The sequence below is a fragment of the Watersipora subatra genome, chromosome 9, assembly GCF_963576615.1.
Source record: "Watersipora subatra chromosome 9, tzWatSuba1.1, whole genome shotgun sequence".
Taxonomy (NCBI): domain Eukaryota; kingdom Metazoa; phylum Bryozoa; class Gymnolaemata; order Cheilostomatida; family Watersiporidae; genus Watersipora; species Watersipora subatra.
Genome location: NC_088716.1, coordinates 62,574,286 through 62,600,062, shown reverse-complemented (window position 1 = coordinate 62,600,062; position 25,777 = coordinate 62,574,286). Strand labels below are relative to the sequence as shown.

Here is a 25,777-nt window from a genome sequence, read left to right as displayed (position 1 = left end):
ATGGGAAGCTAATCAACTGCCATCAACTATGAGCTGTACTACCCGGTGTTGCCCGAGTAATAAAAAAGTATTTGGACAGAAAATTTATTTTTATATAACATTTACTATTCTAACTTTTAAACTTCATATCATAAGAAAATATTTTTAAGCAGTTTAAATGAATTAAGAGGAAAAAGAAAACAACTCTAAAGGTTTGCAAGCTTTTTCAAACAACTACAACTTTTAAATTTCATATCATGAAAGAAGAGTTTTGTTGAAATAAATTAGGAAAAAAATAAAACTGTAAATGTGTTTAAATGTAAAATAATTAGCAAGTAATGGCTAAATATAATCTGTTTAGCTATGATTACAATGAAAAATTATTTAATAAATAAGGTAATAAAAAAGTATATTTTATTTTTATATAATTATAGTTAGTAGAATTAAATATAATTTATTTTTATTTAATATATAACAACATTTGCCACTTTAACTTTCAAACATATTAGGAAAAGTGTTTTGTGTAATTGAAATAAATGAAGAGAAGAGAGAAAATAAAAACAACTGTAAATGTTTTCAAGCTTATTCAAACAACTACCACTTTTAAATTTCATATCATGAAAGAAGTTTTTTGTTGAAATGAATTAGGAAGAAAAATGAAACTGCAAATGTGTTTAAATGTAAATTAATTAGCAAGTAATGCTAATCATAATCTGTTTAGCTATGATTACAATAAAAAATTATTGTAATCATAGCTAATTTTTATTACTTTATTTAATAAATAAAGTAATAAAAAGTCTATTTTATTTTTAAATAATTATAATTTAGTATAATTAAGTATAATTTATTTTTATCTAACATATAACAACATTTGCCACTCTAACTTTCAAACTTTTTGCTTGCTTACATCAAGCAAAGATGTCCACTAACTAGTGGACATCTTTGCTTCAAGCTAGTCTATGTATTTGATTGATATGTATTGAAATCTAAGATTACATGCAAGGGCTGTTTGTGAACTGAGGTGACAATGAATCACTCTATCACCATACAATATCAATACTTTCAGTTGATGGCAGTCGATTAGCTTCCCATCACACCAATGTAATACAACCCCAGTATGACTATCTATCTTATCTATGAATAACCAATGATATACAGCCCCTCATGTGTGGGGGCTGAATATCATTGGAGTAACTGATTACATTAACTCACTTACTTAACACCATCTATTCAGTGCCTTTTCAATGCATGTAGGTAGATATTGAATTGTTTTAAATAATAAGAATATATTAGAGTAATAAACTATAATCATCATTTCTTTAATATGAGCAATAATTACTATCTTAACTGGAAATTCATGATCATTCTCATGGCTGACCTTATTGTTCTGTCGATCACTACGACTGACTAGCACAAAAAAGGGGCGTGGCCTAAACGCTCCTTGTTGGCACCGGAAACGCTAGTGTTGTTGAATGCACAGTTATCACTCTAGGGGGAGATAACTCTATGGTGTAGACACAAAGCATCAACAATGGCTCTCCTTGTCCTAGACCAGTGGCTTCCAAATGGTAGGGAATTTCCCCAAAGGGGGAAATTTTCAGGGGGATTCTGGCCTTTATTTATAAATTTTGCTGATACAATGTGTTTGCAAAGCTGTGCATAATATATGCTATATATAGTTACATGCTGCATATTGTTGTTTGTTGTTAATAAACTGGGTGTTTATTACATTGTATACTGTCTTTTTATTCATAGTCTCATCATACTTTCTATAACTTTGGGGATTTTCCACTTCCTTTTTACCAATGAGATGCTGACCAGACTAAAGAAAGTTAAACTACTAAATGCTGTGGTACTTAATATTTGGTGCTGTGGAATGCAGAATTGACAAAATATGAAGAAGTATGCAGATTGAAAGCAAAGCGAAGCCTGATAGAATAGAGGGAATAGAGTTTTCATAGTCTGGAGGGTGGAATCCAGCGAACCTAATTGGGAACTCCTGTGCCCTAGACAGTTTGTTTATGTTTGTGAAAATGCCCAACAAGCTCTCCAACCTGTTCATTGAATATCAAAATTTATTATGTTAAATTGACATTATAGATAAACCTATGATATGGGAAAAATATCATGCTGCTGGCTGTTGGTGACTTTTACCCTTTTGTTTAACCTTCATAGTCTAGAAGGTTCCGCAAAGATTTGTGCTGGTCAGGGTGACCATCAGCTGACCCTCTCACATCTCTACTGGTGAGTTTGTGTACATTTTGCTGCATGTACTGGCAGTCTTCCCATGTCTTATTGCTAAACCAAGTTTATGAAATACCAGTGCTATGATTTTATCTTGTAATTATACCCTGCTTCGCTATTGCTGATGCATACCACTCTATTTACTTATTACCTGTGATTCAACATTTTGTCTTTGAGTTTAGACGAAAGAGCGTAATTCTAGCGAGAAGGCATGTGTAGAAAGAGGAGGCATGTCAGTATTAAGATATAACTCTATCTAATCTCTGTGTAAAAAGAGGAGGCATGTCAGTATTAAGATATAACTCTATCTAACCTCTGTGTAGAAAGAGGCGGCGTGTCAGTATTAAGATATAACTCTATCTAACCTCTGTGTAGAAAGAGGAGGCGTGTCAGTATTAAGATATAACTCTATCTAATCTCTGTGTAGAAAGAGGAGGCATGTCAGTATTTAGATATAACTCTATCCAACCTCTGCGTAGAAAGAGGCATGTTGGTATTAAGATATAACTCTATCTAATCTCTGTGTAGAAAGAGGAGGCATGTCAGTATTTAGATATAACTCTATCTAACCTCTGTGTAGAAAGAAGCATGTCAGTATTTAGATATAACTCTATCTAACCTCTGTGTAGAAAGAGCAGGCATGTCAGTATTTAGACATAACTCTATCTAACCTCTGTGTAGAAAGAAACATGTCAGTATTTAGATATAACTCTATCTAACCTCTGTGTAGAAAGAGGCATGTCAGTATTTAGACATAACTCTATCTAATCTCTGTGTAGAAAGAGGAGGCATGTCGGTATTTAGATATAACTCTATCTAATCTCTGTGTAGAAAGAGGCATGTCAGTATTTAGATATAACTCTATCTAATCTCTGTGTAGAAAGAGGAGGCATGTCAGTATTTAGAGATAACTCTATCTAACCTCTGTGTAGAAAGAAGCATGTCAGTATAAAGATATAACTCTATCTAATCTCTGTGTAGAAAGAGGCATGTCAGTATTTAGATATAACTCTATCTAATCTCTGTGTAGAAAGAGGAGGCATGTCAGTATTTAGAGATAACTCTAACATCTGTGTAGAAAGAAGCATGTCAGTATAAAGATATAACTCTATCTAACCTCTGTGTAGAAAGAGGCATGTCAGTACCCTAGGACACTTATATTTCGCTAGTATTTAGTTTCGTGAGTAGCTCACAGAGTAAAATTTCGCAGCAACTTAATTTCGCAGCTCTGATGAGTGCGAAAATATAGTGATGTGAAAATAAATGCAGTGGAACAAACATAATTAGATTCCTCAGGTTCAGTTCACCGATAAAAAAAATTTCAATTTGCGACTAGTTTGTAATTGTGAACCGCAGGTAGAATGGTGTGGGCAAGGTCGATAATGCAATTTGATCGCTTGCTGCCATTTGTTTCTTGGACTATCAACAGGCCCGTTTTCACTGGGGCAGCTGGCCGGCTGAGCCGCCCCAACTTTTTGGGAATTTTTTACGGTAAAGGCAGTCCAACTCGGATAACTCGCCCTCAGATAAAATGTAACATTTCATCTCAAACACAAGGTTAACTCAAACGGATTTGTTTGGTCAGTTCTAACGCAATGATAAATTGCTTCAGATAACTCGACCTCAACATCATTTATTCGAAAAGTTATTTGCCCAACGGCCATGGACACGGTTTTTATCGCTGTAGAATATCACTTCATTCCAAGCCATAGAGACAAACATCAACTTCTAGTAGTTCTTAGGCATCATTATTATCAGCATCAGAGGCAAAATATTTTTGTTAACAACTTTTATAAGGGTTTGCAGAAGATTAAGTTTTATCAAACACCCGCTTGGCCATGTCTCACAGAAAGCGTAAAAGCCTCCGAATGAACTTAAAATAAAATCCGCAAAATTGATCTTTGTTAAAACGCTCAAAAGAAAAATATGTCTTTTTCTGAGCGTTTTAACTGCGGTCATGTTTTGCCTATTTTAATTTAAAAACGTCTCGTCAGTCACGTCACTTAAAACAAAACAAATCTCAAAAAATTACAAGTTATTGAAGAGGTGTCAGTGGTGAATCCAAACCTTTCCCGAGCCATACTGCTTGTCTAGTACTGCGAGGGTCAGTGTGTCTTATTTTCTTTCAACACACGGTGCTCACTGCATCGATTGATGTCCCCAGCAAACGATAACGCTACTAATGCGTGTGCATTGACATCAAATTCCTATCATTATAAATCATTCTTAATGGGAAAATAATCATAACTAATTGAAAAATAATAACGTAATAACTTTTGACAGTCAAATTATTTTGTTGGTTTATATTTTAACGATGCTATAGTGGTCATTAAAAACGTTAAAATAAATGTCGTTATAAAACTCCATTCTACAGTATCAATGAACAAAGCTATTTAGTTTTGCTTTTTCGCTCGTTTGTTATGATAGTTTAGTTTCGCACATGAAACTTTCGCGAGAGGATGACACCGCGAAAACGCGAAAGTTAGATGCCGCGAATACATAAGTGTCCTAGGGTATTAAGATAAAACTCTATCTAACCTCTGTGTAGAAAGAAGCATGTCAGTATTTAGATATAACTCTATCTAACCTCTGTGTAGAAAGAAGCATGTCAGTATTTAGATATAATTCTATCTAACCTCTGTGTAGAAAGAGGAGGCATGTCAGTATTTAGACATAACTCTATCTAACCTCTGTGTAGAAAGAAGCATGTCAGTATTTAGATATAACTCTATCTAACCTCTGTGTAGAAAGAGGCATGTCAGTATTTAAACATAACTCTATCTAATCTCTGCGTAGAAAGAGGCATGTCGGTATTTAGATATAACTATCTAATCTCTGTGTAGAAAGAGGCATGTCAGTATTTAGATATAACTCTATCTAATCTCTGTGTAGAAAGAGGCGGCATGTCAGTATTAAGATATAACTCTATCTAACCTCTGTGTAGAAGGAGGCATGTCAGTATTTAGACATAACTCTATCTAATCTCTGTGTAGAAAGAGGCATGTCAGTATTAAGACATAACTCTATCTAATCTCTGTGTAGAAAGAGGCATGTCAGTATTAAGACATAACTCTATCTAATCTCTGTGTAGAAAGAGGCATGTCAGTATTTAGATATAACTCTATCTAATCTCTGTGTAGAAAGAGGCATGTCAGTATTTAGATATAACTCTATCTAATCTCTGTGTAGAAGGAGGCATGTCAGTATTTAGACATAACTCTATCTAATCTTTGTGTAGAAGGAGACATGTCAGTATTTAGACATAACTCTATCTAACCTCTGTGTAGAAAGAGGAGGCATGTCGGTATTTAGACATAACTCTATCTAATCTCTGTGTAGAAAGAGGAGGCATGTCAGTATTTAGATATAACTATCTAATCTCTGTGTAGAAAGAGGCATGTCAGTATTAAGATATAACTCTATCTAATCTTTGTGTAGAAAGAGGAGGCATGTCAGTATTAAGACATAACTCTATCTAACCTCTGTGTAGAAAGAGGCATGTCAGTATTTAGACATAACTCTATCTAATCTTTGTGTAGAAGGAGACATGTCAGTATTTAGACATAACTCTATCTAACCTCTGTGTAGAAAGAGGAGGCATGTCGGTATTTAGACATAACTCTATCTAATCTCTGTGTAGAAAGAGGAGGCATGTCAGTATTTAGATATAACTCTATCTAATCTCTGTGTAGAAAGAGGCATGTCAGTATTAAGATATAATTCTATCTAATCTCTGTGTAGAAAGAGGAGGCATGTCAGTATTTAAGTAAAACTCCACCTAACTCTATCTAACTACTGTATATAAAAAGAAAACATGTCAGCTCTAACTCTGAGTATCTCTATCCATTCCTTCGATGCTTGTAGGAGTAATGAGAGTTATCGTAGACCAGAAGACCAAGTAACCTTTGATCTATGTCTGAACAGCAACACATCAGTTAACATAGCGCTCCATAATGGCACGGTTATTGGTATGTAGCCATAGGCTGCGAGTTATTACGTTTGTCTGCTCCCTAACACTATTTAGACTGCTCATCAATTTTAGTTAATTACTGTTCTTTAGTCAATCTTGCACAGTTTGCCTCATACCCTACAGGATGAATTTATTCGCGGAGTTATATTTCGCGAAAATTGCCATTTCATGCATATTCTCGGATTAATTTATTCGCGGCTGAAAACTGTCACTCTCTATGAAGAGTTAACTCTATTACGTCTACCAATAAAGTTAATCATACGCATGCGCGCATTGCGTGTTTCGTTTTCTATTTAGCTTACAACTACAGGTTGATCGGGCTAAGCTATAAACTTTTTTGCTGCGTTCAGAGGTTTTTTCGAATATTCATAGATTTGGAGGCCTTTGATGAACCAACAATTTGTGGTAAGTAATAAGTTTTTTCAAAACCATTTACTAAATTAGTTGAATTTTACTTTGGTTCTTCGGTATAACGCAATATTTATTTTTTCCATCCTTACCGCTTCATTATTTGTTTTAGTGTGAGAGAGAGATTTTTCATCACACACGCAAGCACAATGACTGCAAGGGTGGTATATGTCATTCTTAAAAGATCACCAATTATTCAGGGAGGTCTGGGAATTAAGGTAAAAGTGGCCGCAGCTACTTACGAAGAGATTATATCTGTTTTAAAAAAAGGAACAAAAACGCCTTTACGAGCACAAATCTTTGGCCAACCAGCAGAACTTTGCAATAGTAAGCCACAAGGAGAGTTCTGATGATAACTTCCTTACCAGCTATGTAGTAGCGAGAGAATCGCCTTTAACATCTACCCAAGACAGTGACAGCGATATAGAGCTGCTATTACCAAAATAACTAATCAGAGAGCACCATTACACGCTAGTATTCACTTATCAAGAGTATCAGTTTAATTTTATTGCTCTAGACAACCGCCATGTAGACTAAACTGTTTATATTTACTCCATTCATTGTTTGTAAAATTGTATTTGTATTTGAAACATTTTATTTGTACACCCAAGTTTGTAATAAATTATAATATATCTATACATGAAATAAAATATATAATTTAATCATGTTTGCTGCAGCGATATCAAGGAGTTGTTGTCGATGAAGGTGTCTAGGTTGACTGGTTGCTTCTCTGCCAATATTTCTGCCACGGTGAATGTTACCATTTGTCTCTAGTTTTCGTAATCGGAATAGGTTGTTTCATTCTCAATCTGCAGTAAACACAAAAGAGAAAAAATATTAATAAGTGTTAAGAAAGCACAAAAACAATAGCTGAAGTATTTAATGAAAGCGATCGATTTTTAAACAAACGAATTAACTAATGCAGTTAATTATGGAAAAAACATATCTGTACTGCAAAGCAAATACATACCATAATGTCCAGATCAGAATCATGATCGTCCTCAACTTCGGTATTAGAGATTGATGGAGTTGATTTCAATGTAAAAAGACTAGGAGAGATTTTTTGCGATGACGAAGCCATGCCGAATAACTTGTGAAAACCTTGAATAATTTTGTAAAGTTTGATGCAATGGCAATAAAACTCGAAGCCCGGCGATGATTTTAAAGAACTTTTTGAACTCGGCTACGTTTAGTACTTCTGCCTAGTGGCTATTTTTGCGATGACGCCATTCTGCATATCTTGTGACAACCTTGAATAATTTTGTAAAGAAATGTGATGCATTGGCAATGGTGTTAGCTCAAAGCCCAGGCAATGATTTTAAAAATGTTTTGAAACTCAACTACGTTTAGTATATATATTAAAAACCAGCCTAGCAGCTAGTTTTTAATTTGATGCAGTAGTTATTCTCCCTTGTGATTAAAAATAGAACTAATTATTCACGGAATTTTATAATTCGCAGAGTTGTCTGTTCGCGAAATCGCGAATTTTTATAACCAACGAATATTTTCATCATGTATGGTAAGTGATCTAATGGAGTTGGTGTTTGTGAACCAGAGCATGAAAAGAGGCCAAATAGATGGGAGTTGTGTGTTACCGCATGGTTTCTCAGTCTGCTATTTAATCTTGCTACCAAAACTGTGTAGAAACTGTGTAGCTGGTTTAGTTTATCGTCATAGGGACAGAATTGATTGCTCCAAAGCTGCGTTTACAACAGCTGATTTGCAAACCAAGTTTTTGTGGCTGATCTTTGAACGATTTTATGGGAGCTATCGACCGGTTTTCTTTCATTCACACCAGGCTGAGTTTGGACCGAGGCTGGGCGATCTTGCCAGTTATTATTTGCAGCGTCAGATAACTTTAGCTGATATATTTTTTTGTGAGTCGTTCTTTATTTTTCGTTGACTGTTCCCTATGATGTTTCTCGTGGACATTTAGCAAGTTTACTGATTATTTTGCACTGCCCAGCTCATCACTAATAATGGATAACTACAGGGAGGATATTTTGCACTGCCTAGCTCATCACTAACAATGGATAACTACAGGGAGGATATTTTTCACTGCTTAGCTCATCACTAATAATGGATAAATATAGGGAGGATATTTTGCTATCATAATCTGCTTCAATTATTATAGCAACAACATAATAATTGAAGTAGATACTTCAGTTATTATGCTGTTGCTATAATAATTGAACCCTAGCAATAATTTTGAAAGCATCCTTCAGGGGTGCTATTAACAGAATTATTACTCGCGAGGGAAGCTATGACAAAAACATGCACAATTGTGGCGTTCACTCTAACTAACAATTTATGACTCGTTGCGAAAGTGATTTTATTGGCTACTCAATGAAAAATTGGTTTTAAATCATCCACTGATCCAGCACAAGCCTAATAAAATTGCTCTCAGAACAGAATCAGTCTTGGGCTCATTTGCTCTTTTTATACGATGTGATTCTTAGTCAGTCGGAAATCCGCCAGAAAATCGGCATGCAATCGGCTGGTGTGGACACAGTTTGACGGTCCAAACACACTAGGCGATTTTATCGTGTGCGTCATAAGGAGCTGGGAGATATCGCTGGCGTGTGCCTAAACCCACTTGAGCAATTCACCAGCAAACGATAACGTAGGCACGCTAACAAACTGCCAATAAAATTCGGTATCATTAGTTTCTTCGGAATTGTTAATAAATTTTAATCAATACGGCATGGCGCCTTCTAGACAACAACGTTAACAACTTCCGCTTTTGTTATTAGGCCTATCTCACTTTCATGGATTGTTCACTACAAGAAGACATAAAAAGACGATTCTTATATTTTTAACAGTGATATTTTATAGTTTACTTTATGCGAGGTCTGATCCAAAAGTTCCCGGAATGGCGTTGTATACACTTGTATATTTGCTTGATGGAAAAATCTATTGCAGCGTTTGCTGGGAAACACCTCCGGAGTGTTGTCACAAAATTTCAGGTTGCTATGACAACGCGTTCTCCTGTGAACCGACGATATGTCCAGGTCTGTCAGGTGCTTCCGTCAATTTTTAAAATTTTTTATCGTCATGTCTAATAAACCAGACCAGCGTATTTGCATTAAATTTTGTATGAAATTAGAGAAAACAAGGATATGATTATATGATATGATATTACAAGATATAATTATATGATATGATATTACAGGATATGATTATATGATATTACAAGATATGATTATATGATATGATATTACAAGATATGATTATATGATATTACAAGATATGATTATATGATGTATTACAAGATATGATTACCCGGTATATGATATTACAGGATATGATTATATGATATGATATTACGAGATATGATTATATGATATGATATTACAGGATATGATTATATGATATGATATTACAAGATATGATTATGATTTCGAAGGTCATAATGACCTTCGAAATAAAGTTTTGATCCTTCCTGAAAACTCCCTTAAAATCGTTGCCAGTGTGCATCCTGAGCTCTTTTTGGTCATCAGTTAGCAAGCGTGGCACGAACTTTGCTGCGGCTCGTCTCATGTTAAAACTGTCAGTTAAAACTGACAATAAGCTGAAACAATACTGATATAATTGGTTTGCTGTAATTATTAATGTTTCAGTACAATGCTCTGTCAAACAGAGCTGTCATAAAAGATTAGCTTAGGTAACTTCCATCCTAAATATGTCACATTTTTATGATAGGCTACAAACATCTGTTTTATGATACAAAAATCTGTTTTATGGTACAAACATCTGTTTTAAGATACAAATGTATGTTTTATGATACAAACGTATGTTTTATGATACAAACATTTGTCTTATGATACAAGCATTTGTTTTATGATACATGCATCTGTTTTATGATACAAGCATCTGTTTTATGATACAAACATCTGTTTTATGATACAAACATCTGTTTTATGATACAAACATCTGTTTTATGATACAAACATCTGTTTTATGATGCTAACATCTGTTTTATGATGCTAACATCTGTGCGGTTCTTTTAAAGGTTCAACATATGTGAATAAGTCAGAAACTGATTATGGAGAGACCTTGCTGAGGTACAACACAACCAGTGGCATAGAAACATTCATCTTCTTTACGTGTCAGATGAACACCTTGGTAAGTCAATCTACTGGTTGTCACCTGATGCATGAGTAGACTCACGTCATGTTATCTGTTTCGTTAGCTTTGCTTAAATGTGACACGGAAATATCATCTTGGGTATTACATACGCTCTGGTAGTGTTTATGCTTGTCCTTCAGAGATACAACAGATTGATACCTATTTGTGTTACAAATAAGTTTAGGTAGAACTCTATCTAACCTCTGTATCGAAAGAGAAGGCAAGTCAGTATTCAGGTATAACCCAACCTAATCACTGTGTAAAAAGAGAAGGCAAGTCAGTATTCAGGTATAACCCAACCTAATCACTGTGTAGAAAGAGAAGGCAAGTCAGTATTCAGGTATAACCCAACCTAATCACTGTGTAGAAAGAGAAGGCAAGTCAGTAATCAGGTATAACCCGATCTAATCACTGTGTAGAAAGAGGAGACATGTTAGTATTTAGGTATAACTCTCCCTAGTGTTTGTTTAGAAAGAGATGTTTGAATGGATTAGGATGGTCAAACAATACCGTAGGCGCGAAGGAAGGGCAGAGCCATTTTGATCTGTGTGTGATAAACTCATGACTCATCACTCCATTTGAACTCATGAACTTTCTTAGACTCTTCAGTTTATCTCTTCTCTGGTCTTTCTTAGCAATCACCAGTTCATCATGTGATTCAAGACAACACACTGCTCCGCAACAATTGTCTTGCTTCAGCGCATCTTGTGGTACAATCATCGGGTTGTCATCCTTTTTGGTTTTGCTTAGTTTTACGAGTTGGTTTGTCTTTTAGTTCATATCACTAAGAGACAGTTGCCTTGCTCTGGTATTTGTCATCATTGAGACTCGGTAGAAGAGAAAATGTTTCTCAGAGGTGTAGTGTTACTCTTCATATAGAACAAATGATTCTCGTGTTGCATCTTGCCTCCGCTGAGCATCTAGTAGGCCTTAGAGGTCATGTGTTGTTGTTGATTGACTCACAAGAGCCAGGAGCTTCTAGGAATAATTTAGCATTGTATTCAGTCAAATAGAAAAGTTTGCAGTCTGATCACTGAATGCTTGGTTAATGCCTTTGTTTGCACATCATTCATTCAATGGTCAATCATGATTATGCAATCAACAATTTTTCATTACCATCTACAAAATTCACAGGTGTATCTTTCTTTTAATTTCAAACTGCTATACGAACAAAGTAGATAATTTTTTCTACTGCACAGTAACGTTTTATGCATACGCTATAAACTTCAATTAACCATGTGTTAATCCATTATTTAATCGATTGCTCAGTTTTGGAAGTCGTTGAACAGGTGGCTAATTTCCCTGTAATGCAGTACGTGTAATGCAATACATGTAATGCAGCATGTGTAATGCAATACGTGTAATGCAGTACGTGTAACGCAGTACGTGTAACGCAATACGTGTAACGCAGTACGTGTAACGCAATACGTGTAACGCAATATGTGTAACGCAGTACGTGTAACGCAATACGTGTAACGCAGTACGTGTAACGCAATACGTGTAACGCAATACGTGTAACGCAGTACGTGTAACGCAGTACGTGTAATGCAATACGTGTAACGCAGTACGTGTAACGCAATACGTGTAACGCAATACGTGTAACGCAATACGTGTAACGCAATACGTGTAACGCAATACGTGTAACGCAATACGTGTAACGCAATACGTGTAACGCAATACGTGTAACGCAATACGTGTAACGCAATACGTGTAACGCAATACGTGTAACGCAATACGTGTAACGCAATACGTGTAACGCAATACGTGTAACGCAATACGTGTAACGCAGTACGTGTAACGCAATACGTGTAACGCAATACGTGTAACGCAGTACGTGTAACGCAGTACGTGTAACGCAGTACGTGTAACGCAGTACGTGTAACGCAGTACGTGTAACGCAGTACGTGTAACGCAGTATGAGTAACGCAGTATGAGTAACGCAGTACGTGTAACGCAGTACGTGTAACGCAGTACCTGTAACGCAATACGTGTAACGCAATACGTGTAACGCAATACGTGTAACGCGGTACGTGTAACGCGGTACGTGTAACGCGGTACGTGTAACGCGGTGCGTGTAACGCGGTACGTGTAACGCGGTACGTGTAACGCAATACGTGTAACGCAGTACGTGTAACGCAATACGTGTAACGCAGTACGTGTAACGCAATACGTGTAACGCAATACGTGTAACGCAATACGTGTAACGCAATACGTGTAACGCAATACGTGTAACGCAATACGTGTAACGCAGTACGTGTAACGCAATACGTGTAACGCAATACGTGTAACGCAATACGTGTAACGCAATACGTGTAACGCAATACATGTAACGCAGTACGTGTAATGCAATACGTGTAATACAATACATGTAAGACAAATTAGGGTGTGTAAACAAAAGGTTTTCCTCTTGAAGGAAGCTAATGACTTCCTATAAGCCTAATAAGACTTCCTAATGGCTCAAAGGATTTGCCCACAAAGTTTTTACTTTCGCGATTTAAATCTAAACTCCTGGTTGGTTTACTGATGTTTCTCTTGTTCCTCCTATCTTTATATGTCTATGAGTTACCTTTATATGTCTATGGGCTATCTATATATGTCTATAGGCTACCTTTGGTACTATCAATTCAGTAGCTTTAAAACCAAGAATTTTATTCATACCTCTATGTAGTACCCCCATATTTGTGTACATATCTCTGTGTGGTTCCCCCATATTTGTATACATATCTCTGTGTGGTTCCCCCATATTTGTATACATATCTCTGTGTGGTACCCCCATATTTGTATACATATCTCTATGTAGTACCCCCATATTTGTATACATATCTCTGTGTAGTACCCCTATATTTGTATTCATATCTCTATGTGGTACCCCCATATTTGTATACATAGCCTATGTTACCCTCTCCAACATAACAAGTTGAAACATTAAGGACATTTTATATAACAGTGAGCAGTGTTCCGTTGGTTATTTGGCAGCGCACTAGCCTTTTGTCTGTACGCATTGCAAAATGGCTGAAGATCTATCGATACAAGTTTACAGAAACTATGTACCATGTACCATCTGCGTTGTTCCATGGCGGAGAGTACCTTATCATTATTGTCGTAGTCAAAATATGCCTAACAGAAAAGATAACTTGCTCATTTATTGTCAGTATGTGCAGATATATCATATGACGTTGTTCACCATGCTTATGCTATAAAGAGTACATATGAGCAAAGACATGACATTATACACTGTGTGAGCTATACAGAGTACAGATGTATAGCGATGTACTCCGTAGCACGATATCCTATAGCCAGGTGAGATTTTTTGTTTTCTGGTTTAGGGCAAACCGATGCTGCTAGACCAGGGCGAGAAGCGTTACTTTTTTGAGTGGAGAACGCTGCTGGTATGCGTTTTGCCTCTACCGCTGCCTCTCCCGCAGATGCCCTGCTATATCTACACTTCCTCACAACAGCTGATTGACTTAACAGACCTCACAAAGACAGACGCGTCTTACGTCTTGAGCACTAAAACATCCGATAAATTGTACATAAACGTCTGTGGTAACGTTAAAGGTAAGATGGGTAGGATATTTTAACCTTGGTCTGCCTGTTGTAATTGTTTAAGGAAGTCTTGTCAGTTTAATATGGAGAAGATAAATGTATGTAGCCAATCCAGTCAGCGATGCCGGGTGTGAGATTCTATGCTGAACAAATGATGTAAGTATGCTGTTGTGTTTTACTCACCAGCATAGAGTTCTCTGTGGTGATTCAGGCCTTTCAATCATCATTAGTCATGGTAAATCCGTGTGTTCCTGGTTACTGTCCTTGTAGTACCATCTGATGTGAATGTTATGTAAGTTGTATGAAATGCTGAATGATGGTTGTAATGGATTTTAAAGGGCGAGCCAGGCCAGAGATTTGTGAGAGATTTGTGAGAGAGAGAGTTCTTGCTGTTGCTCAGACTCATTGAGCTTAGGCACTGAGTGACAATGTTATCCCGACACCTCGCTGACTGATAAACTTGTGAAAATTATGGTCATCAACTTATGCTTTTTAGTTATGAATGCCTTTTTGCTGTCATTGTCACCGTCAGTGATAGATCCTACCCTCTCTCATGCAATATTAGCAAAATCATATTTGAGACAGTCTGTCGACAACTGAAGTAAGACGATCTCACATAGTTGTTTTTCTTTCAGCTTTTTTGTTGCTGTTCGCCATGTGTACTGCGTATCGCGTCTTGTGAGAAGGAATTCAACTGATGAGTTGTGATGCTAGTGTTTTATTTCTATCACCACAGTTTCACCGTGACAACTATGAATAAAATAAGCATAGTAAATATTCAAATAACATTGTCTTTGATTATATAATTCAGATAAAACAATGCATGTTACATGATAAAATACAAGAATTATTTTTGTTTCATATTTAAACATAGCAGCCATCAATTCAATGAATCCAATTATAAGAAATATTTCAAAAATATGCATTAAGATAGAAAATACCTTGTTGGCTCCAGACAGGATACACAGTAAAGACAAAGAGATGAAGTTCGTATAATTTTCCAAGTATCTTCTTTAAAATGATATGTGTTGAAGTAAAAGGTTTATAATGCTCATCGCAGAATTTGCTTGTTTTCTGGATGAGCCGCAGAGTAAAAATGAAGAAGGGTGCTCTTTTGTGGATCCAAAAGGAAAATATCAGAAAAACATCGTGAATCATAATTGTTTCATAAAGGCAACGAAATTGCTATATAAAGGAAAAAGGTCACATGTTGCTGACAGATTGTGACTATCCGGATGTGATATGCAATTAATTGTTGGTTTACACACAAGGTAACTGGTGACATCATGAATTAGCTGAATGCTGTGTTTCGACATGTGTTTACGTTGTTTGGATTTGATGCGTAATTGCTATTTATAGGGCTATTCCTACTTCTAAATATGCTGACAATGATACTATGAATTTAAGATATGATATCATGATACTAAGAATCTTACACTCCCACCTAAAATAAGCAGAGCGCAATTTTACTTTACTTGCTAGACGTTCTTATCAGTACAACAACCCTGCTCACTGGCCTCTCAACGCATCGCGCTGCCCGGGCAGGATACTGCCGCGACCCAACCCTGAGCCGAAGCGACCTGACCTCACCATCATGTGACCTTACACACTCTTCAACTTTTCCCAGTGACCAGCAATTACGAAAGCTTTCATCTTGTAATACATGAACTACGTCTCCCACCAATATTTCTGGTGTTTTTCTGAACCACTTTTGTCTTTGTTGTAAGCTCTGCAGGTACTCACCTTTCCAGCGCCTCCAAAACATATTTGCTAATGATTGCACAACACGCCACCTTTTTCGAGAGTATGTATCTGCGTCAGTGAAGTTTTTAGGAGGTGGACGAGTAATCTCTGATTTCATGGTCAGCAGCATATTAGGAGAAAGAGGCATTTCGTTCTCTGTTACACTTCCCAGAGGCCGACTATTGATTGTAGCCATGACCTCATAGAATAAGGTACGCAACTGAGATGAGCTCATTCTCCCTCCATACTTGCTTCCCAATCCTTTCAGAATGCTACGAGCTGATCGAATCTGGCGTTCCCAGACTCCGCCCATATTGCTTGCATGTGGAGGGTTGAAAATGAACTTTGTGTTGAGATTCTCTGACCTTTGCGGATTTTTGAATAGTTCGTTAAATGCTCCTACGAAATTGGTTCCTTGATCACACCTGATAGTGGTGATGTGACCTCGAATTGCGATTACATTTCTCAAGGCATTGATAAAACAATCAGTTGTCATGTCTTCGAGGGTTTCAATGTGCACAGCCCGACACGAAAGACATGTTACCATGAGACCATACATCTTTCTTTCCTTTCTCCCATCTTTGACAATGAAAGGCCCAAAACAGTCAATACCACAGTGAGTGAATGGAGCAGATTCATTCACTGTTTCCTCTGGCAGAGTTGCCATTATTGGATGGCAGGGCCGGCCGCAGATCTTTTTGCAGGTGATGCAATCTCGGATTGCTTGAAATACTTTGGATTTTGCGTTTACAATCCAGTATCCATGATTTCTGATATTGGCTAGGGTGGGTTCACGACCTTGATGTGCAGAAAGATTGTGGAAATGGCGAATAAGGAGAGTGGTGATGTGAGCAGATTTTGGAAGGATGATGGGGTGCTTTTCTTCATACGAGAGCATGGTGCTGTTTTCCAGCCTCCCACCAATGCGAAGGATACCATTTTTGTCAAGAAATGGATATAGTTTGAGTAGAGCACTAGATCTTTTTAAAGGTTGGAATGATTGAAGCATATGTACTTCATCAGGGAAGTGTTCTTGTTGCACAAGTTTCAGAATTGCCAGCTCGGCTTGCTTCAAGTCGCGAACAGGCTGTTTATTTAATAATTTTTGAAGTGTGGCGACTGCCTTAATGGCATTGTCCCATTGAGAAAATCTTTCAAGGTTTTTGTCAAGAGAGAACTTGTTTTGCAGTGTTGCAAAGGATGTGGAGTTCTTTTTAACTTCCACATCGTTTGGATTTAGAGTTACTTGAGGTTGGGAAGGAAAGACCATAGGTTCTGTCCACAAGAAAGTTGGTCCAGTTAACCAAGATGATTGCAAAAGTGTATCAGGTGTTGCTCCTCTGGAGACCAAATCAGTTGGATTTTCCTCCGTAGGCACCCAAAACCATGAGTTTGTGTCAGAAAGAGAACGAATGGTTTGAACACGATTTGAGACATAAGTATGGTAGCGCTCTTTGGTATTTGTGATATAGCCAAGGGTAACAGTGGAATCAGAAAAGAAGAATTTCTGTAGATCAGGGATGTCAATTTCTTCTTGGATTTTGTTAGCAAGTCTGACAGCTCCAGCAGCAGCCTGGAGTTCAAGACGTGGAACAGTAACAGATTTGAGAGGTGCTACTTTAGCTTTACTAGCTAGCAGTGAAACATGAACATGATTGGCCTTGTCTTTCAGATGAAGGTAAGCGCACTGACCGTAGCCAGATGTGCTTGCATCAGCGAAGGTGTGAAGCTCAGCTGTCTGAACTACTTGCAGGTAGTTTGGTTTCAAGCACCTTGAAATTTGAATTTGGTCAATGTGACCCATTTGGGCCTTCCATTGTTTCCATTTTTGAAGTATAGGACCTTCAAGTGGAGTGTCCCAAGCTGAGTTGGATTTACAGATTTCTTGCAGGATCAACTTGCCATTTAAAATAGCGGGTGAGACAAACCCAGTAGGATCAAAGAGAGAGGCAACAGTTGAGAGCACTCCCCTTCTAGTATTTGGTTTCTCTAGGGTTAGGTCAAATTTGAATGTGAATGCATCAATTTCAGTGTCCCATGTGACACCTAATGACCTCTCTTTAGGAAGGTTATCAGTGTGAATGTTGAGATTTTGCAGTGAGCTGCTGTGTTCAGTCTTGGGTATTGCTTCCATGACTTCACGGCAGTTGGATACAATTTTATGTATCCGCAGATTTCCAGAAGCACAAAGCTTTTGTGTGTCCTGAATCAGTTTGATTGCTTCTTTGGGATAGTCATCACTGGCCAACGCATCATCGACATAAAAGTTCCGATGGATTAGTGTTGGAGCATGAGAGCCAGGATTTTCTTTCTCATACTGATTAGCGAGATACCTCAGTCCATAGGTAGCACAAGCAGGTGATGAACGTGCACCAAACAGATGCACTTGCATTTTGAATGTTGCTGGTTTGGTATTTTCATCGTACCATATAAATTTGAGGAATCTCTGGTGTTCTGGCAAAACACGGAATTGATGGAACATTCTTTCGATGTCCCCCATGACAGCAACAGGTCCTTTTCGGAACCTTAACAAAATCCCTTGCAAGCAATTCATGTGCTCTGGCCTCTGTAGAAGGAAGTCATTCAAGCTGACTCCTCCCACCTTGGCAGCACAATCAAATACAACACGAATCTTGTCTGGTTTTTTGGGGTGGTACACTCCAAAGTGCGAAATGTACCAGTCGTTTGCACCATCATTCTCATCATGTACCTTTGTGGCTTCGTGTTTTTTGATTATGTCATTCATGAATTCTATGTACTGTTGCTTATATATCTGGTCCCTGGCAAATTTAATTTCTAGCATTTTAAACCTATGCATGGCAGCGTGCTTTGTGTTTTGTCGTAAAGGAGATGTTTTAAATGGCAGAGGCATGACAACTCTCTTGTCTTTGTCTTGGTGGATTTTTGTTTGCATAATTTCCATGAATTGTCTATCATCTACAGACATTCCTAAACTACTGTCATCAGAATCAGCAAAGTCACGGTCAAAAATATCTATGAGCTTCTGTATGTCTTTACGTGTACTCGCACTACATTGGAACGTTACTACAGAACGGTTTACTGGCTGGTCTACAATTGTTGCAAATGTTCTATGATCTGAATTTGTCTCGCCCATAACAAACCATCCTATGTTGGTTTTCATAGCAAATGGTTCATTGTCATGGTTTCCTTTCAGAATTTCAGTGGGTTTGAATGCTTTGCCGAAGTCACGACCTATCAACAAGCCTACAGGAATATTTGTTTTGCCGCTAGGTAAGCTGTTTACTACTTTTACCAAATGCGGCCACTGAATGAGATTGGTTGGTGTTGGAATTTCAGATTTCTTTACTGGAATATTTGCATGGGAATATACAGTTGGCAATGCATGCCAAGTTTCATCGTTGAAGCCTCTAACTAAAAGGTTTTTAACTTCACAGCTTTTAACTTCAACATTTTGAGATGTGAGGGTTGTCATAGAGAGATTTGTGACTTTGTGATTTGGTTGAAGTTTGTTCATGACATTATCAGATATATAGGTGGTATCTGAAGCAGAATCTACAAGTGCATACACTAGCATTTCATCATTTTTACTTTCGGAAGTACTTATCCACACAGGTACTATCCAAGCCAAGCCATCTGAGTTTGCACTCATGGTTGTTTTCATGTTGATGGCCTGTAAGTTCTGATCACTAGATAGTCAACTAGATTGTTTAGTTTCAGAAGAAATCACAGGAGTTGTTTCTTTTGTGTTGTCAACAGGTTTTGGTGGTTTGACCTCATGTTTCTGTTGAGGCAGAATTGGAGTCTTTTGTTCCCCATCGCTTACCTTAGGGGTTGTCTTCATGGTGTGAAGAGCAGTTGGGTGAGAATTTTTGCAGATTCTGCAAGTTTTGGGTTTGTTACAGTCCTTGCTGGTGTGCTTTGATGGTTCAAAGCAGGAGTAGCACAGGCGTTTTGACCTCACGAAATCATGCAGCTCCTTGAAGGGGAGCTTCCCTAGCTTGAAGCAAGTGTCTGTATTGTGATTGGTCATGTCACAGTACAGGCATTTCTTCTCATTGACTCTGGCCTTTTGTTCATAGTTGGTGACCATGGTGGTTGTTTTCTTGCTAGCAGGTTTGTTTTGATTGATATGAGTGGCTTGAAACAGACTACAGCATGCGATCTCTGCCTCCTTCTCAATGAAGCGACAGAACACTGAGAATGGTGGGAAAACCATGTGTTTGTTTTGGTAGGTATTGACATGCCGAGCCCATTTGAGTACCGTCCATTCCGGAAGCTTTTGAAGCAATCTTTTGTTTTCTCTAGAGTCGTTCAATATCTGCAGTTCTGGGATTTCATCCATGGCTGCTAGACATTGCTGCAGAAAATCAGAAAATAATCTCAAGGCATCTCCCTCCTTGTTTCCAACCCTAGGCCAAAAATCAATTTTACTGCGGAATGCCTCGGAGATTGTGAATGGGTTCCCAAATCGCTTGGTCAAGGCGGCCATGGCTTTTTCATAGGCCTGCGGGCTTTGCAAAAGAAAGAAACCACTGATTGCTGCTTCTGCTTTTCCTCCAACATATCTTTTGAGATAGTGAAGTTTTTCAATGGATGAAAGATTTTGTTTCCCAATGAGACAGTCAAATGAGAGTTTCCAATCTGAGTATTGCAGTGGATCACCAAAGAACTTCGTGGGTTCAGGAGGGGGCAATCTTGACATTGAATATGCCGATGTAATGGCCTGCTCTATGCCAGTAGTGAGTCTATTCATTGCACTGGCAGAGATTTCAGACATTTCTGATGCTGGTGTGTGAATTGTTTTGCTTGGCACACTTCTATCACTTAGATTCCACGACTGCACTGTTATGTTGGGATTTAGTTTGTTTGCGGCGGGTAGATCATCGTCATCAGAGTCAATTACATCAAGTGGGGTTTTATCAGCATGATTTGAAACATGCGGGAGCGCATGGTTGGATGTAACAGGCTGGTTTTGGGCAGCCGGCATCGGATTAGGTGTGGGAGCTGGCTGAATGGTTCCAATTGGTGCAGGTTTAGCTTGTTGTTCTGCATGTTGTGGTTGTGAGGCGTTGTCTGGTGGCAGCAACTTACTTCTCGCATCATTTTCAGTGTGAGGAGGTTTGTTGCTAACCACTGACAACACACTACCAACGCTAAGGAATCCATATTCCTCCTGCTCCTCTTCTATTGCTGCCTTTTGAAATATTTCCGATTTTCTTTTCACTGCATTTAGTTCACCCCGCAATTTGATTTCATTCAGCTTGTGTTGCTGGGCAGCAAGCTCCTTTTCGGCTTGCTGCACTTCTATCAAGGCAGCTAGCTTGGCTTCTTTTTCAGCGGCTTCAGCGGCTGCTTCCATTGCCATCATTCTGATGGAGGATGAGCGGTGGCTTGAACCTCGGGATCGCATGCTTGATTTTGAATGGATAGACCCGCTATCAGTTTTGGTTTGCACTTGCTCTATTGTGCTTAGCAGTAGTTGTATGTCATGCACTATCCTATCAACTGCCTTAACTGTTGATGGCTCTACAGTTTCTATAGTCAGTTTTACTTTGTTGTGGGTGTCCGTGATCTCTTTCATGCTCGCTTCTAAATTTATTTTCATTTGATTCAGCCTTTCTGTACTAGTACCAGATTTTAGTTCTTGCATGACAGCTTTGTTTATTTCAGTCTGCTGTAGCATAATTTGATTGATTTCGTCATACAACTGTTGTTTAATTGCCATGTTTTTAATGCGCTCTGAGCTGCGGCGCTCATCAGTTTTGGGCAATTCATCTGTTGTGATTTCATCAGTTACTGACACTGTGGAATCATTAGCCTTTGATTGTTTAGGTCTAACATCCATATTACCAGAAATATCAGGGTGAAGTTGGGAGTTTTCATTAAAATTCGAAGCTAGATTTTGCAATGGCTGGTCACCTGGTGAGGTATCAGCAGTGGGCAATCCACCCTCCAGTGAGGCCATCGCAACACAATAAAGGTGTAAACACGGCTGCTATCCTAATAATAATACCGCAGCAAGTAACCTAAGCTATTCCTATCCTATAGCAATTAGCGCAAGATGGGAGCTTCCTACGCTATGACGATTATGACAATGAGTATTCAACTAATTGTCTGATATCACCAGCTTTACAATAACAAAATTTGTTAATATGGTTGATTGCTACAGCAAGAAAGTTATTATGATGCAAAGAAAGCTTCACTAATTAAATTAAAGTCTACTGATATTAAATTTACAGTTGACTGACAAGAAGAGTTTACTGACATAAACAGTTTCAAATTGTCCAGAAGTGCAGGGTTACCAATTTCAGGATTACCGTCCCTATACGGAGTTACTGTTGTGGAGTTACTGCCAGGTTTCTGTAGAATTGCTGTCTCAGTCTTAGTAATCACTCATACCTTGTTTGTTGAGAATGTGTTCTTACGTTCTCATTGAGGTTGCAGTTTGTATTGCTGCTCCAGATCTTTACCGACAGGTTTCACTGGAGGTCCAAGCTTTCACTGAGCATCAAGTTTTCACTGTACTGCGTATCGCGTCTTGTGAGAAGGAATTCAACTGATGAGTTGTGATGCTAGTGTTTTATTTCTATCACCACAGTTTCACCGTGAAAACTATGAATAAAATAAGCATAGTAAATATTCAAATAACATTGTCTTTGATTATATAATTCAGATAAAACAATGCATGTTACATGATAAAATACAAGAATTATTTTTGTTTCATATTTAAACATAGCAGCCATCAATTCAATGAATCCAATTATAAGAAATATTTCAAAAATATGCATTAAGATAGAAAATACCTTGTTGGCTCCAGACAGGATACACAGTAAAGACAAAGAGATGAAGTTCGTATAATTTTCCAAGTATCTTCTTTAAAATGATATGTGTTGAAGTAAAAGGTTTATAATGCTCATCGCAGAATTTGCTTGTTTTCTGGATGAGCCGCAGAGTAAAAATGAAGAAGGGTGCTCTTTTGTGGATCCAAAAGGAAAATATCAGAAAAACATCGTGAATCATAATTGTTTCATAAAGGCAACGAAATTGCTATATAAAGGAAAAAGGTCACATGTTGCTGACAGATTGTGACTATCCGGATGTGATATGCAATTAATTGTTGATTTACACACAAGGTAACTGGTGACATCATGAATTAGCTGAATGCTGTGTTTCGACATGTGTTTACGTTGTTTGGATTTGATGCGTAATTGCTATTTATAGGGCTATTCCTACTTCTAAATATGCTGACAATGATACTATGAATTTAAGATATGATATCATGATACTAAGAATCTTACACCATGGCTGGCTCCTAAAGAACCCTCGAACAAAAATGGCGACTCAAATGAGCAACAGAAATGTGGTCAACCCTTATTTCTACTCTTTTACAGGTTGTGATGGCCCTGTTTGCTCTCAGTCGGGTGCTGAGGCTACACTGCAGACGGTTTCTGTAATGAATCCTGCTACCAAACTGACCCTGCACACAAGTAAACTCGTACAGCTAAACTACACAGCGGCCGCTAATCCAAATGGCTGCAGCACTCTTATCAACTTCATATGTCCCAACTCCCCACTCCAGGTCAGTTCCCTGTGCATATCAGTGTTCATAGGTTGTCACTTCCTTGAGCATATCAGTGTTCATAGGTTGTCAGTTCCTTGAGCATATCAGTGTTCATCGGTTGTCAGTTCCTTGAGCATATCAGTGTTCATAGGTTGTCAGTTCCTTGAGCATATCAGTGTTCATAGGTTGTCAGTTCCTTGTGCATATCATTGTTCATAGGTTGTCAGTTCCTTGAGCATATCAGTGTTCATAGGTGGTCAGTTTCTTGTGCATATCAGTGTTCATAGGTTGTCAGTTCCTTGAGCATATCAGTGTTCATAGGTTGTCAGTTCCTTGTGCATATCAGTGTTCATAGGTTGTCAGTTCCTTGAGCATATCAGTGTTCATAGGTTGTCAGTTCCTTGTGCATATAGAATGTTGATGATCAATAATAAGGAGGTGATAGAATATTGATGATCAATAATAAGGAGTTGATAGAATATTGTTGATCAATAATAAGGAGGTGATAGAATATTGATGATCAATAATAAGTAGTTGATAGAATATTGATGATCAATAATAAGTAGTTGATAGAATATTGATGATCAATAATAAGGAGTTGATAGAATATTGATGATCAATAATAAGTAGTTGATAGAATATTGATGATCAATAATAAGTAGTTGATAGAATATTGATGATTAATAATAAGGAGTTGATAGAATATTGATGATCAATAATAAGGAGTTGATAGAATATTGATGATCAATAATAAGGAGTTGATAGAATATTGATGATCAATAATAAGGAGTTGATAGAATATTGATGATCAATAATAATGAGTTGATAGAATAATGATGATCAATAATAAGGAGTTGATAGAATATTGATGATCAATAATAAGGAGTTTATAGAATATTGATGATCAATAATAAGGAGTTGATAGAATATTGATGATCAATAATAAGGAGTTGATAGAATATTGATGATCAATAGATTGATTCAGTCAGAATTTCATAGCCTTCACTTGACGGAAGCCTCCTTTCATTTATTAGCCCATTTGTCATTGCAACCCATTATTCAGTAACAATACTAACAATAGTGTGTTTAGCTAATTGTCGGAAATGCCTGTTTGTATCAGTTTGAAACTGTCTGGTATCCTATTATCCTATGCGCAGGCTTTTATGTTCCATTCATCTCCAACATGTTCAAAAATTCGTTTTGTACGAAGCAAATGTTTCAAATATGGTTGCATATGGACGAATATCTAATATTTCTGTAGTTGTCTTTTCTTCCGCACTCATTACTCAATGCTTCACCTAGCAGTATAAATATAGTTTTTGCATGTAAAGAGTAGTAGTTTGATCTTGTTTATAATTAAAACTGCTCTTGTAGTTGATGAATAGTGAAGACTGCTCTTGTAGTTGATGAATAGGGAAGTGTGCTGTTTTCATTTGTAGCGGACAATGAGGTCAGCTCTGAGACAGCGTTTGACCAGCTAAGCGTACCTGAGTTCAAGGTCAAATTTGTCATTCATTATTTATTCTCTATTAGAATAGAAACTGGAAACTGGGCGACTGATTCATATGCAAGCATATATGACTGTCCGTAAGATATAATTTTAATGTTCCCTTTTGCACGCTAGTATTTTTCTTTAGGCTACACCACCGGCCGTGACCTCTGAATGCTCTTCAGAAAATAACGTTCCTTGGACGATTGATTGGTACACTACGCACGCGTGTCCTATCAGCCACTTAGTGGCAAAGCATTCCTGTCAGCTCAGCAGTCCTCAGTATGGGGTGAACATCGATCTCTCTCCTCTGAACAATGGTAAGTTCAGAGTACTGTTCATAATCATATGAAGAAGCGCCAAAAAGGTTATACATAGTATGAAGTATTGGATAGCTTTCTATAGACCTTTCTTATAGTTATTGGACTGTACCGTGTATGTTAGACTGTACCGTGTATGTTAGACTGTACCGTGTATGTTAGACTGTACCGTGTATGTTAGACTGTACCGTGTATGTTAGACTGTACCGTGTATGTTAGACTGTACCGTGTATGTTAGACTTTACCGTGCATGTTAGACTGTACCGTGTATGGTAGACTATACCGTGTATGTTAGACTGTACCGTGTGTGTTAGACTGTACCGTGTATGTAAGACTGTACCGTGTATGTAAGACAGTACCGTGTATGTTAGACTGTACCGTGTATGTTAGACTGTACCGTGTATGTT

General features: G+C 37.6%; 1 protein-coding gene across 1 annotated transcript in view; it reads left to right on the top strand.

The window, feature by feature from the left end:
• Nucleotides 1-2,092: 2,092 nt before the first annotated feature.
• The window catches only part of LOC137405333 (cation-independent mannose-6-phosphate receptor-like), a 103,669-nt gene continuing 79,984 nt past the window's right edge, over nucleotides 2,093-25,777 (top strand). Inside the window, exons 1-6 of the mRNA XM_068091562.1 lie at nucleotides 2,093-2,223; nucleotides 6,088-6,191; nucleotides 10,614-10,726; nucleotides 14,056-14,287; nucleotides 23,392-23,579; nucleotides 25,199-25,370. Of these exons, the coding sequence (XP_067947663.1) occupies nucleotides 2,093-2,223; nucleotides 6,088-6,191; nucleotides 10,614-10,726; nucleotides 14,056-14,287; nucleotides 23,392-23,579; nucleotides 25,199-25,370 (940 nt within the window). The remainder of the gene's footprint in view (nucleotides 2,224-6,087; nucleotides 6,192-10,613; nucleotides 10,727-14,055; nucleotides 14,288-23,391; nucleotides 23,580-25,198; nucleotides 25,371-25,777) is intronic.